The sequence below is a fragment of the Drosophila gunungcola genome (genome assembly GCF_025200985.1).
Source record: "Drosophila gunungcola strain Sukarami chromosome X unlocalized genomic scaffold, Dgunungcola_SK_2 000034F, whole genome shotgun sequence".
Lineage (NCBI taxonomy): Eukaryota > Metazoa > Arthropoda > Insecta > Diptera > Drosophilidae > Drosophila > Drosophila gunungcola.
Genome location: NW_026453187.1, coordinates 635,667 through 649,712, shown reverse-complemented (window position 1 = coordinate 649,712; position 14,046 = coordinate 635,667). Strand labels below are relative to the sequence as shown.

Sequence of the window (14,046 nt, the reverse complement as noted above, 5' to 3'; positions counted from 1 at the left end):
CTGTATTTAAACTTTACACTATTTAAGCGGAACTGGACCTACGTTTAAATTATTTAACCACTGGATGGTAAACTGAGCACCAGAAACGCCTGGTTTCTTTAGACTCTGTTAAAAAAACAAACTGCACATAAATCAAGTATTTTGTTTACTATTTTTGAATAAAAATGAAAGTCCCTATGACCTGCTAAATTACGATTACAGCGTTTAACCAAAGGTTAAAATGCTTAATGCGTTAAAATTAAAGAAAGTTTTCCCATTTTTGTTTTTGAATAAAATGCTCAAACGTATGATGGTAAAATGATAAAGATAAGATAATTTTATTCACCCGATTTGTAATTTTAAAATTCTTTTAAACTAGGTTAAAGTGTAAAATTTCCAATGTTAATATAAACTTATCGAATGCTTACTGCGCCTTACACTATAATACGAATTGCAATATCTTATAACTCTAGAGATTTGATGTATAATATAAATATATAGTTTACAGAAAAAATCTTAAGCTATATGTTACGCCCAAGTAATCTTAAACCATAGATATACATAAACTAGTACTAATTACCTTTTTTGTCTAGAGTTTAAGTCGTGATATTTGTTTATACTCTAACTAAACTGTGCATGGGTGTGTATCTAAGCCAGACAACTAACAAATATAATATATAAATATACATATAAACAGAACATAAACGTGCTTTATGAGTTATTTTTGTGGACTTTTACGTTTTTCCTCAATCTCTTGGAGTGAAAATTCTCCCCTGAATTTCGGACCTCAGCTGGTGTGGCTGGATTTTCCATTTGTTTGGACGTTTTGCTTGGCAATGCCAGATGCTAACCGCCCCCCAAACCCCCCAAAAACGGGCGTGTCCTGTGTGAAAGGCCCCGCCCTCTTGGAAAAACAGGGCCACCTGTGCCTCAGCTGTCAGACTGGGTCTGTATTTAAACAAATAGTCAAAGCCTTGCCGCAAAAATTGTGTTTTAATTTAACATTTAGGAAAAGGAAAATTGAAAAAAATTCAAAATGGCCCTGAATTTTAGCGCACAGCAGGTGAGCTTCAAACACCCTGTATTTCTTTTTTGTATTGGGAGGCTGTCTGCCAGAGTTGCCAGCTTTCTATAAGTAACGGCCTAATTTGGTTGGCACGGGTAACGGTATAAATACATCCATTTATCTATATATATGTAAATGTGCATGTAATCATTTTCGCAACGAAAATAACAATAATAACAACAACGTGGCAATGGCAACCAATTTGCTATCCTTTTCCATCCTGGAAACAAGGAGCTTGCATTCCGACAGTCTGCTATTTTTGTGGGTGTGGGTGTACAGACGTCTATAAACAAAAACAATGGCCAGGCGACAAAATGGTTGGCTGGAATTAAGGCTTAAATCTGAGATGTTTAATTTTCTAACTTTACATATACACTACATATTTTTTAAATCCGTTTTTTTTTTTTAAGTTTTTTTGTAAATATTTTTTTTTGGTCCTGTCATTAATTAGTTTACAATAAATACTTTATTTTTTATAATAAAAATTTTTAGCAATTTGTTTAATAAAACAGTCAAATAGGCAAACTTTTTCTGCTTAATTTATGTATAAGTCTGACTATCTTGTCCTGTTTGACAACATTTTGCACAGAAAAAAATATACAAATTTTTTAAAGAATTGTTATTTTGTCTTGATTTTTTTTAAAACGTTTGGATATATTACATGTTTATATTTAATTTTTTACTTTAAAATGTAAGCATTATAAAAATGAAAAGTGTGTCGCCTGTTTTTTTGGGTTTTTGTTTTTGAGTGACGTACGCATTTTCCCTTGCCTTTCGCCCCTTGCACATTTGCAAATAGCGACAGTTAAAGTTTATTTACTTGGTAACGGTAACTTTGGACCAGGCCTTTTCGCTTTTTGCCTTTTGGCCCCCTTCGATACGAATTGTTTCCCCATATACACACACAATCGCAACGGAATCGGTTAACTGACGAGGAACTGAAGGAATTTCACCAAAAAAAAATATATATATATATCTCAAAGAAATATATATTTCTTAAAAAGTGGAAAGAAAATATCCTGGTGATGGTTTCATTTAATGGTTTTCCAATTGGCCAAGTCGACAGCTGTTCGGGAAATTGATTTGAAGGAATAAAAGGAGGAGGAAGTGGAGGAGTTACCAAAAACCAGAGGCCACGGAACTTTGGACCAAAGGACAGTCATCGACAGAGCGTGAAATTAGCTTAAGTGTTTTGTCGCCTCGACCGGGTCTTGTGCTACCCGTAAGTCCTTGGCTACAAGTGCAGCAGGATATATATATAAACGATACAAAAAGCACCTCATAGCCATGGGGTATCCGAACGCAACTTATCCCATCTCATACCCATACCCATAACTATACCCATACCCATACCCATACCCATCCCATCCATCCATCCTTGCACGTGTTTATCAACTAGCTTTTTGACTGTCTAATCCTGCGGATGCGTATGCGGATGCGGATGAGGATGCGGATGAGGATGCGAATGCAAGGACACCATGTGATAAATTGCACCCCAGAGGGTTGCCATAAAAATCATCGCTTTGTGGAGGGGTGACCTCTACACATCTCAACACAAGGGGTGCAAACTATCTATTCTATGGCATACCCATTCAATCCCATCCAATCCCATCCAATGCCATCCAATGCCATCCATCTGGACCAAGTGTTGTAATCTCTATTGTAGCTCCTTTGTTGCTAATTGAGTTTAAAATCAATTTGTATTTTTCACGCTGGAATTTGCTCGAGAGCAAGAGCAAAAGGAGGTGGTGTATTGTGTAATTGCCGTGCAAATTTAATTACAGTGCCAACATCCATTGTGGTGACCAGGCACGCGCTGCGAACGTGTGTGCTTTGTCACTCCCCCAAATCGCCCATTGTGGCACCCACTGTACCACCCACTACTGTACACCACCCACTCCAGCCACATCGATCAAGGCCTCAATCAAGTGTTGACAACCCAGTTTCCCGAGTATCGAGTTACCAGCGGTTGGCCATTTGCATTCCTTAATTGAAATCCGTCCGCGTGGGAAGACTTCTCAGCCTCTCAGACTTGAAGGTCCCTTGAACAAAGTTGTGAAACCACTAAAACATCCTTTAACTAGGTCACATCCGTTCTTTCTGGAAAGCAAAGTGTTTTAAACTCTGGCCTTATATCATGATTTTCTCGGAATACAAATTAGTTCAATATAAAAAATTCTCGTTTAAATCTATTAAATCTAAGGCCTCACTTTTAAATTACATAAGTTCTTAAAATTTAATTTTTTTTTAAATAATTATTCTTTTTTTATTATAACAAATCATGTTCATAACTTGCTTAGGTTTCCCATTCTTTGTTGTTTATATATATATTTTTTATTTGTTCGAATGTCTACTTGATTCTGTGATATTATTTTTATGATGACAAACAATTTTCATAAATTGCGGACATATTGTTACATTTAATTTTTTATATTTCTCGCATCCTATACCTGTTTATGGGTAATCCCTCTGATAAATGACCCTGGCTTAAGGATCAGTGCCTCTGTTTTTTAACTCGACTGCTTCCGAACTTTCGAAGGCAAACACAAACTCAAACTCAAAGTCAAACACAAACAAGGCATTAAGTGGCATTAGACAAATGCCTTTCTACACATGTTCCGGCGTAGAGATTACGCCGTGTAATTGGTCCCACCTCCTGGATTTCTGGATTTCTGGAGTCCTAGACCCTTTGTTCCGGGGTTGGTTCCGGTTTTCGATTCGAATGATATGGGGTGGGCTTTTTTATCAATTGGCTTGTTTGCCCGGGGACCATAAATAAGGGAATTACTCGAGGCGAGAGACCATTTTCCTAACAGGTGTCTATCGACCTCTGGCAAAGCCCCTGTTTTCATCCTTATAACTTTCGATATCCGTCTGTTTATTGCAGTTTGAGAACCGATTTGAGTCGAAGCGCCTCAACAATTGGGAGTATCCGCGATTTTCCCCACCCCGCCCACGAGGACTACAGAAAAACGCCAAGGTCCTGGCGGCCAAAAACGGACATCTACTGCCCGGAGTTAAAAAGTACGTATTTGGGCAAGATCCCAACTAAAATATAGGAAATATACCTACAGATTTGGGAAATGTATTATTTATAGTTCTGTGAAGTGGTAAAAGGGATGAAGATACTGTAATTTATGTTTTCCAATAGTATTCCATAGTAAATCGAATCTTGTTTTGAAGAATTCTAACAACTTAATATTTATTTATAGAAATTTTTTAGTTTGATCTTACATATTGTTGAGTATTTCAATAAATAATTCTCTAAAATATGTGAAAAAAGTAGCTAATCAAAGGTATTACTTTCTTCAATGTTTTTGATTACATTTTATTAAACTTTTATTAATTAATCTTATTAACTCATTTTGTATATCACTAATATATTTTTTTATACTGGAAATATTATTTAATTTTCATTTTTATAATGTGATTGTGAACATCTTAAATTTGTGTGATGTAATAATATTAAAGCTCTTTTTAAAATAAACATCTTATACCTACTATAATTATACTTTCCAAATTTATTATACCAAATTTCGTTTTGAAAGACTTTAAAAACATAAATCTTATTTATACAAAACCTTAAGTACAGTATGCACTAATATATTTTACTATTTTTATATCTCTAACAATGTATATCTGTAAAAATTTTTGTATGTAAGATCTTGTGATAAAATTAAGTTTTCAAAAGAATAAAATCATTAACGTTTTAAAAATGTTTTTTTTTAAATTTGTTTTGTTATATATTTTTCCGAAAATAATTTTTTGCAATTCTTCCATTAAATTAAACCTCTCTTGATTATCAAAGGCGTTTTATTTTGCGAAGGATTTTAATATTAATTATATGTTTTTTGTTAAAACAATTCCATATTTCATGCTCTCTTTAAATGAAGCCTCTTTCGATTGTCAAAGGCACTATTTATTGCGAAGGATTTGAATGTCCCAATATTTAATATTAATTATTACTGGTAAATGAATCCCCAGGGAGGGCAACTCCTTCGGGCAATATCGTGGGACCTTTGCCCTTCCGCTGCGCATAACGCGCAGCTTTTGCGCCCACTACGATGCCTGTCTGAGTGGGCGGTACAAGTTCGCGTCCTTTCCGCGCGACCTTTGCAGCTGCCAGCGGGAGAACCGGAGGGCGCTGGCCTGCGACCAGCGGATGACCTTGGGCCAGGAGGGGGATCCCCGTTGGATGCGCCCCAAGTGCCAGACCAAGTGCGAGGCGCTCCGGCAAATTCAGGACGTGCTCGACCGTAGCCAGCGCTACAAGCGCACCAAGTGCCAATTGGTGGTGAGTAGGGGTCACCATGTGGGTCACCATATGGGTCACCACCCACACCGTTTTTCATTTAGACACTTCGTTCCCAGAAAATTAATTTTAGTTTAAAATATACTTGTTTTACCGATTTTTTGTTTTAATGTGTTTTCTTTAAAGTAGAAAAATTTTGTTCACAATTAGTGTAAAAAATGTAATTAATTGTCCAATGTTGTATCGATTTGATCGATTTTAAAACGATATTTAGCGTTGTTAGACATGTTAAAATTTTTAAAAGTTACGATATTTTAAATATATATTGAAAAATACTTTTCCCTCTAAAATCATAAAAATGTTATCTTTAATAAGACAAAGACATGTTAATAGATTTTCGTTGTTGTATCGATTTTATAAATATGATTGGCTGTATAAAAAATGTCGATACATAAAAAAATTATTATTATAACGACACATAATTAAACGCTATATTTCAAAAGGCTTCTCGTTAACTAATGAGTCAGAAAGTTAAAAATAATGTACACTATATTTTAGTAGTTTTTTTTTCACCCCAAGCTTTCACTGTCACTTTCACCTGCACCCGCACCCTTTTCTTAGCCCGAGAAGACCGTAAAGATGCCACCCAAGGCTTTCCTAGCAGCCTGTGCGGCGTCCGGAAAAAGACGTCGAAGACGCACTGTCACCGCTTTTTCGAAAACACGACCTGCGATATATGCCAATGAATCCGCGGCCTCCTATGAAAGTCGCCACAAGGCGAATCCACCTCCTGAGCCAACGTCTAAGGACAAGAAAAAGGTTAAGGACACGGGAAAGGATAAGGTAAAGGATAAGGATAAAGGCAAGGGCAAGAACAAGGACAAAGGCAAAGGCAAAGGCAAAGGCAAATAGAAGATAAGGAAAAGCAAGGAATCGAAGGGCCAACTTATTTGGAGTCTATTATATTTTGGAAAACTGAATGCCAATTAAATTATTATATCACATTCTATTTTTGTTATTTAATCTAAGTATTTACTGATAGTGATATACACTAGCGCACTTCCATTTTTTAGCTTCGCTTAGCTCTTACATACTAATAAAATAATTAATATTTTTATGATCATACTCATCTTCCATATCATTCGTAACACTTTTTTGTTTTGTCTAACCATCAGCTTGGTTAAATATTTAATTTAGACTTTTTGTAAGATTGCATTTTTTTTAATGGAATTTCAAACAAATAAGTCTTCTATAGGATTAGCTTTTTAGCAGGTTAATAATAATAAAGGGTTATCTTGTCACTGATAAAGTCTTTAAAACTTTAATGTGAAGGTTAAGCTGTAAGTACCCGTTTGTGGTAATTTTTTTCTGAAAGTTAGGTATATTCATTAAAGCCTCTGTGAATCAAAGCACTTACTGTAAAAATAAATAAAATTATATCAATTTTAAATAAATTTGAGAAAATAACATGCAGCACGACGTTGATTTATTTTAATTGGAAGATAAGCAGCACTTATTTAACTGGATTATAAATTTCGTAACTATTTAATTTTTTTTGTTTTAACTATTAATATTTTCGTTTCCTCTGTAGGGTCTTGGCACGTAATACCCTTTTTTCCTTAGAATATTTGTATAACTCTTTAACCTCTAATTAGATGCACTAACCTCATGTTAACCCATCTGTGTGTACATAACTCATCTTCACCATCATCTCATCTCATTTCATCTCATCTCCACCCCCATCCACCAAAACGTAAGAAGTGAAACTGAAAGCGAACCTCTGACCATCCATCCATCCACCAACCATGTCGCAAACAGCCCTCCCGGAACTCGGATACACGCCAGGCGATTTGACGGAGCCGCAGTTCCAGTTACCCTCGCACCAGCAGCTCCTCGACCAGAAGCTGAGGGATAACCACGACAGTCTGCCACTGGGTCGCCTCACTTTGGACACGAGGGACACACAGCCCATCAAGTATCGGGAGTTTCCCGCCTTGGCAGCTGCCCAAAATCGCTATACGGATCATTTGGAGCGCGGCAGTGAGCTGAACTTCTCCGTTTTGGACAACGGCAAGGACCTAATCTCACTGCCCACGGTTGCCACACGCAAGTTCGACCCGGATCCCGATCTGATCAAGAAAATGCCGCTGCACTCGATCACGGAGAAGCCCAACGAGCGATGTCCCTCGCCAGTGGTGCCGGCATATGCCAATTTCGAGCTGGCCAAGCGGATGCACCAGGACAATCTGGACCACCAGCCGCTGCCCGATTGTGTGGCGGATCTGGCCTTTCGCAGGGCTCAGATCTCGGGTGGTCATGCCGGACTGGCCCTGGACATAGACCCCATTGCCACGGGCGTGGGTGTGAAGACCCACAATGCGGGGCCGACGCACTGCACCAAGATGAAGGTGTTCCGGCCAAAGACCGGCGGCGGCATTGTGCCCCGAGCCCTGGGCCACGGTGATCCATTGCGGGGCGTGGGCTCGGCGCCTGCCAAAAAGATGGGTCCCATGGACCTGGCCATTTGCTGGGACTTTAAGCCCGCCAATCCCGGCGACGAGCCGCGCCTGGCCAGGCACATAGATGGCTCCAATGACTCGGCCGGACCGGCTGTCTTCACCTGTGTAAAGACGCCGCGCGAAGAGCAATCCTCTGATCTGGGCCGCTCGGCGGGGGTGTTCACCAGCACCCTGGGCGAGGCGGATTTCTTCGACAAGGACATACTGCGGAAGAGAACGGACTTCGGAGGAGCCCGCCTGGACCGAGAGGATCCGTGTGGGTGCGACTACTCGCCGCCGGCGAGACAGCGGGCACGCAGCGTGTCCCGGGACTCGAGTGCCTCGCAATGTCGCCGGCGAGGATCCGGCATCGGAGGACCAAATGGCGGTGTGAGCTTCGGCAATCTGGCAGAGCTACCCGGACGCGGAATGCCCGATCGTCTGGCCAAGCAGTATCAATCGTCGCCCCTGCTCGGCGACAAGGCCTATCAGGCACTGAGGGAAAAGTATTTGGGTCCGGATGCGGGACAGGACTCCTGCCAGCCCATGGATTGCCGGCCCACGGGTGGACCGCCTTGCAAGCGCGATGTCCTGCTGAGGCGACCAGCTCGTCGACTCTGCCACAAGGTGGCTCCGGCTCCACGCTGCTGTCCAGCACCCGCCTTCGGAGGCCACGGACATGGCCATTGCCTCACCAGCAAGGCGGCCTTTCGAGCCGGAGTGCCCAAGCACAATGCCTCCGGCGACTTTGTGGGCATAGAGCCGGGATGTGGTGGTGGTGGTGGTGGCGGCGGAGGGCGGGTGCTAGTGGTGCCACGCCCCCGGCAGCCATACGCCAAAAAGAACTACGACATTGAGACGCTCGTGCCGCCGTTCCAAAGTCAGGCCGGCGGTGCCGGACAGGGCGGCTATCCGGAGCACTGGCGACTGGCCAGCGTCTATCAGCACGCCTACAAGCCACTGGATCAGCGGCGGCGACCTCTCCTCCAAACCGTATACAAGTAGATCAATGCATAGCCCAATACCATTTGGAAACCATTGCAGAAATAACACACTTTTCACCGTCCAGTAGTTGTCCGCCAATAGAGTTGTCCGTTCAAGAGAACAATTTATATTTTGTGTTATTAAACAAATGAATTTTACTTGTATATAATATATTCTTCTATATTATTTGTCCCTTTTTTATTTTATTTTATTTTATTTTTGTCCGCGAATAAAGTTGTCCGTTTAAAATAAATTACTTATCCTTGTCCGTATTTTTTGTCCGCCAATAGAGTTGTCCGTTTAAGAGAATATGTTGCATATACGACTTCGTCAGAAGTGTTGTCAAGAGAATTCAAGAGAATATTTTTAATAAAAGGGGAAGGAAATAAAGATAATCTCTAAAGATTGATAACAAATTAAAATGTTTTGTAGAAAAAATAAAGATGTTGTTTTAATACAATACAAAGTGTTTTTCGTAAGACAAAGTTATTGACTCCTAAGTTCAATTAACATCTTACCGTGCATTTAAATACATTATTACTAAAGTTAAATATACAAAAATAAATAAATATTCAAATAAGATGTAAGATTTTAAAATTGGAAAGTGAAATAGTTTTTCAAAATTGTCTTGTTGTGAAAAATTATTCCAATCTTGTTACAAGAAATATTTGTCGGAAATTTTTGCAACTGCATCTGTTCACAAAAATTAATAATATAGTAAGCCCCCAAAACCATTGGTCCAAAAATAGGTATAATTAATGATTAAGGTGTTCATACGATAATCCCCGTTTTCATAGAACTTCTCGGTTAGCCGAGAATTCCTAATACTATCTCCATTTCCCCCTGTATTTGTTATCGTTTCCCTGATTCAAGTAGAAAATCACAATGCATACAAAAAGTTGATGTAAAAAACAAATGTATATATATTAAAAGCATATATTAAAGGACATTGACAAACATTACATATATGAATAAACGTGCAAACATCAAGTACTTAATATTATAAACATCGTGTGAATACATTTGCAAATTTTTTTAGGGAGTTCCCTTGAATACATTCAAAAAAAATATTGATAAAACTAGTTGAAAACTTTCCATTTATAAAAATTAAAATATGGATTTGCTTTCCACTCGAAATAGGTTTCCTTTCGGTTTTTGCTGGTTTTGTGTGACAATCTTTGGGTGCATTTAAAAACTTAACTAGGTGCTAAAAATAGTGTTCAATGAATTTAATACCTTGCTGAAATGGGTGGACTTTGAATGGGTTAAAAAATATAAATAGAGGTCAGTAAACTAAGGTTGTCTTTGAATTTTTCGTTGAAAATGAACTTAAGAACTTTTTCTATGACACATCCTTATAAATCAATTTAAATTATTTTTCAATAAGTTTTTTTGGGAAACTCCTTATAAAATATAATTTCCTTTAACTGACAATAGATAAACTTTCAATTTGTGATTTTTAAACAATTAAAATACTTTTGTAACAACAAGGTAATTAGGAATTTTCTTATCAAGTAGAATTCCCATAAGCTGATCAAATATTACAATAAATTAGGAATCCCCAAAAACTGACCATATATTACTTGGCTGCCTCTATAATTTTTTGACAATTTAAAGTCCCCTCCAAAGTCGACCCATTCCTAAGCGGGATGAGGAACATGCCCTCACTTGGCGGTGGCGTAGGCATCGTGGCTCTTGTGGAACACATGGCGCAGCACGTCCCGCGTGGACCGCCGGATGCTGTTCCTCAGCGTGTGCTTCTTCTCGTTGGTCAACTGGTCGATGGTCATGTACTCGGTTTGTGGGACACTCGAGCGGAGTTTCATGGTCCGCTCACTGCCGTCGACAATTGATATGTCGGCGGGAGTGGGCTCCATCGGGTGCTCCACATCGGTGGACTTTTGGGGCCGTCTCCGCAGGCTGTGCCGAATGCTGTTTAGCAAGTTATGATGATGATTGTTTGTGGGTGCCTCCTTATCCTCAGTTTTCTCGGGTGAAGACTGGGTGGGATGCATAAGTCTTCGGATGGACTTTCTTATCATACTCTTCATTCCGCCAGTGGGTTTGGTATCAACCGATTTGGAGGACTTGCTGGAGGCGATGGAGTGGAGCGACTCCTTGCTGGTGGCTTTGGCGGGCAAAGCGGCTGGTCGATAGGCCCGAACGAAGCGGGCCGGAGCCTTGAAGTCTAGGTCATCTTCGGGCTCTTCCTCGGATTCGGAGGCATAGGCCACATCCTCCTCCTTCTGCTGCTGCTGTTTCAGGAGCAGCTGTTCCTCCTCCTCCACCTCCTCCTGCAGCTTCTCCTTCTCCAGCTGTCTAACCCTTTCCTGCAGCTTCTCCCTGAGCTGTTCGTGCAACTTCTCCTGCAGCTTCTCCCGCTCCAAGTGCTTCTCCCTCTCCAGGAGTTTCTCCCGCTCCAGTTGCTGCTCCCGCGCCAAATGCCTTTCCCTTTCGAGGAGCTTCTCCTGCTCCAGCAATCTCTCCTGCTCGAGCAGCGCCTCCTGCTCCAGATCCTGCTCTTTGGTCTCCTCCACTTCGGGATCCTCGGTTATTTCGGTGAGGGTGCGTCTCCTGGTGCAAACCAGACGTCTCTCCACTTGGCTGGTCGGGTCATCCCTGACCTGCACTTCCTGCATCATCGTTTCCTGCGCATCCGTTTCCATGAACACTGAAATTTTGGCATTCTTAGGTGTCTCCACCTCAACGCCATTCTTCCTCAGCTTGGCCTCGTTGATGCTGTTCTCCAGCTCCAGCTGATAGCGATCCAGCTCCCTGCCAATGTCCATCGAGGAGGACTCCTCGCTGATGGCACCCAGTGAGCGCTTTGGAGCCGGAACTGGCGAGAACACGAGCTTCTCGGCCAGCAGCTTGCTGGGCGTCAACTGGGCCAGCGACATGCCGTGGAAGTCGATGCGACAGCCGAGGGTCGGGGTGAACGGCAGACCGATCTTCAGGCTGGTGGGCAGCGGCTCCTCGGTCTCGGCATCCCGATCGGCCAGGGCCGGATTGGCCACACCCGCGGGATTGCAGGCCGCCTCGGAGGCCTCACTGGGGCGATGGATCTCGAAGGGATTCAGCGAGGCCGGGGCATCGCCGCCGCGCAAATTCAGGCCGGGATTCACGAATCCCTTGGCCGGCGTGGCAGCCAAGCGGATGACCTGGAAGCATACAAAAAGTTTATCAATTTTCAAGGTACTAAATACGGAAATGGGTTAAAGGTAATAATTTTCTTTGAGATTTTTCATGAGATTTTATCTCGTTAAGTTTCAAGCTGAACAATTTGCCAAATAATCCGTCATATATAAAAGGTATATTTTTTAAATTTTAACTAGCCTTGAATACTCTTCAAACATATTTTTAGCAAGAGAAAATATATTGGTATTTAAAATGTTTAAACTCCAAATTTATTGGTTGAATTAAGTATTTATCACATAACACCGGAATGGAAGCTTTATTAGCGCTTGACAATTATTTTATAAATTGTTAAATATTATTTCCGCTGGTAAAAATGAAATTCCAAACGAATTAATAATTTATAAAAGTTTAAAGCAGTAAAATTTAAAATATTTATTAAGTCACTTAAACATGACTTATTTAGTTCGTAAATAAAAATGAAACTAAAGTTCCAATAAAGGTGTTGAAAAATAAATACGTTAACAAAACGAAAACATAACTCAAATTTAAATCGGAAACAAATTGTACAAATTAAAATAATTATCTTGATTTGTAATGTTGAAATACTAAATAATTTAAGCATTTACTGTACCTAAACTAAACCTTAGCCATCGAACCAACCTTATATTATTATTTTTAACTGATAAGTATGAATATAAGGTGCAAAATATAGTTTAGATAGGCATTTATTTACTGTACCTAAATAAAACCTTAGCTAAGGAAGTAGCTTTATATTATATTATTATTTTGATCTGATAATTCGGTAAATTATATGCATAGTTTAAATAGCCGTTTATTTATAATCAGTGAACTACTTAATAAGTTGAGGATATACTGTACCTAAACTATACCTTCTACTATCGAACTTACCTCATATGGATTGAATTGCTTTTCGGGTAGTTCCAAATTCAGGCCAGGATTTTCGAAGCAGGCGTGTTCGCGCTTCTTCTTCTTGGATGGCTGATCTCGTAGGACCTCGAAAGGATTTGTGGACAATGGTTGTTGCTGTTGTTGTTGTGGTTTTGGTTGCTGCTTTTTCTGGGCAAGATCGGCAATGGACTTCACCTCGAAACCCGGAAATGGATTGCTATTCTCCTTGGCCAACGACGGCGACCGATTAGCTTCTTGGGTGTGGAACTAAAGGCGGCATTGGTGAAGCAGGATTTGGATTCCGATGACGTCACTTGGACAGCTGCATCCTGTCGAGCGTCCTTTTCCAGTGCCAAGGGAAGGGGCGGGGGCGGGGTCTCCCTTTTGCGCTTGCGCGGCGTCTCTCGATCTACAAAAGCCAATTCAGCAATGCTCTTGGTCTCCAACATGTTCCCCTTGGTATCCAATCACTTTGTTTATCCTTATTAGCTTATTTACTTCCTTTGAAAAGGACTAAATCGTTTCGATTTCAGCGAGCAGCAATTATAAACAACGAAGGGCGAAGGAAAATGCCATTTTGAAAATCCTTCAGCTGGAACCGGTTGTACTGTTAACCAACACTGGTCGCAAACCGGTTCAACTAGGGATGAGACAACTCGTTATCGATACTTGCTGCTAAAATAATGTAATAGTTTACAGTTTGCAGAAAAATTAATTTTCTTTGAAAAACATTTCTTTTTGAATAAGGAAATATATGGTAATTGATATTTAATGCGTGGAGCCATTTTATTAATACTGAAAAAACTTATAAGTTATGTTTAATAAACATATATAGATAATAAAACTACGGAAGCCGCTATTTAAATAAAAACAATAGGGAACTATGCAGAAGCTACATATAACTAAAATTATCCTGAATGGGCTTAGGTAAAATTATTTAATGGTGTGGTGCCATTTTAATTGTAAAGTTAAAACCTGTGAGTGATGTTCAATTATTATTATAACTGGTTTTAATTTGTTCGGATAAAATCAAAAGTTAGCATTAGACTACCTCAAAAAAATAATAAATGATTGGATCTAATTATTGTTGCTTAACAATGTAAATGGTATGTTGTAATTGGATATAACGAAAGACTTAATTTTAAGTCTTTTCTCTTTATAGGAAAATATGATAAATTTTACTCTTATATATTTTATTATAAAAAAAAACATTGTAATAT

At 39.9% G+C, this 14,046-nt stretch overlaps 3 protein-coding genes across 3 annotated transcripts; 2 read left to right on the top strand and 1 right to left on the bottom strand.

Moving 5' to 3' along the window:
• The first annotated feature begins 903 nt into the window (after positions 1 to 903).
• On the top strand, positions 904 to 6,310 carry LOC128260612 (protein Flattop homolog). Its single transcript, XM_052993753.1, has 4 exons — positions 904 to 1,042; positions 3,933 to 4,069; positions 5,030 to 5,339; positions 5,919 to 6,310. Exons 1-4 carry the CDS (start codon positions 1,016 to 1,018, stop codon positions 6,207 to 6,209), a joined length of 765 nt encoding a protein of 254 aa, XP_052849713.1. The 5' UTR covers positions 904 to 1,015; the 3' UTR covers positions 6,210 to 6,310.
• A 762-nt stretch (positions 6,311 to 7,072) lies between these two features.
• Positions 7,073 to 8,837, top strand: LOC128260609 (uncharacterized). Its single transcript, XM_052993751.1, has one exon. The coding sequence runs from the start codon at positions 7,103 to 7,105 to the stop codon at positions 8,798 to 8,800; it is 1,698 nt and encodes a 565-aa protein (XP_052849711.1). The 5' UTR covers positions 7,073 to 7,102; the 3' UTR covers positions 8,801 to 8,837.
• Positions 8,838 to 9,628: 791 nt separating this feature from the next.
• On the bottom strand, positions 9,629 to 13,407 carry LOC128260628 (capping protein-inhibiting regulator of actin dynamics). Its single transcript, XM_052993775.1, is given in 3 exon segments — positions 9,629 to 11,940; positions 12,827 to 13,059; positions 13,062 to 13,407. Coding segments are annotated over 3 exon segments (1,944 nt in total). The 5' UTR covers positions 13,276 to 13,407; the 3' UTR covers positions 9,629 to 10,443.
• Between the last annotated feature and the right edge of the window lie 639 nt (positions 13,408 to 14,046).

Excerpts from the sequence above, each read along its gene's own strand:
- LOC128260609 (XM_052993751.1), top strand. The coding sequence starts at position 7,103 with ATGTCGCAAACAGCCCTCCCGGAACTCGGATACACGCCAGGCGATTTG.
- LOC128260612 (XM_052993753.1), top strand. The coding sequence starts at position 1,016 with ATGGCCCTGAATTTTAGCGCACAGCAG. Across the intron at positions 4,070-5,029 it reads CTACTGCCCGGAGTTAAAAA|GGAGGGCAACTCCTTCGGGC; the intron begins GTACGTATTTGG and ends ATGAATCCCCAG. Across the intron at positions 5,340-5,918 it reads GCACCAAGTGCCAATTGGTG|CCCGAGAAGACCGTAAAGAT; the intron begins GTGAGTAGGGGT and ends CCCTTTTCTTAG.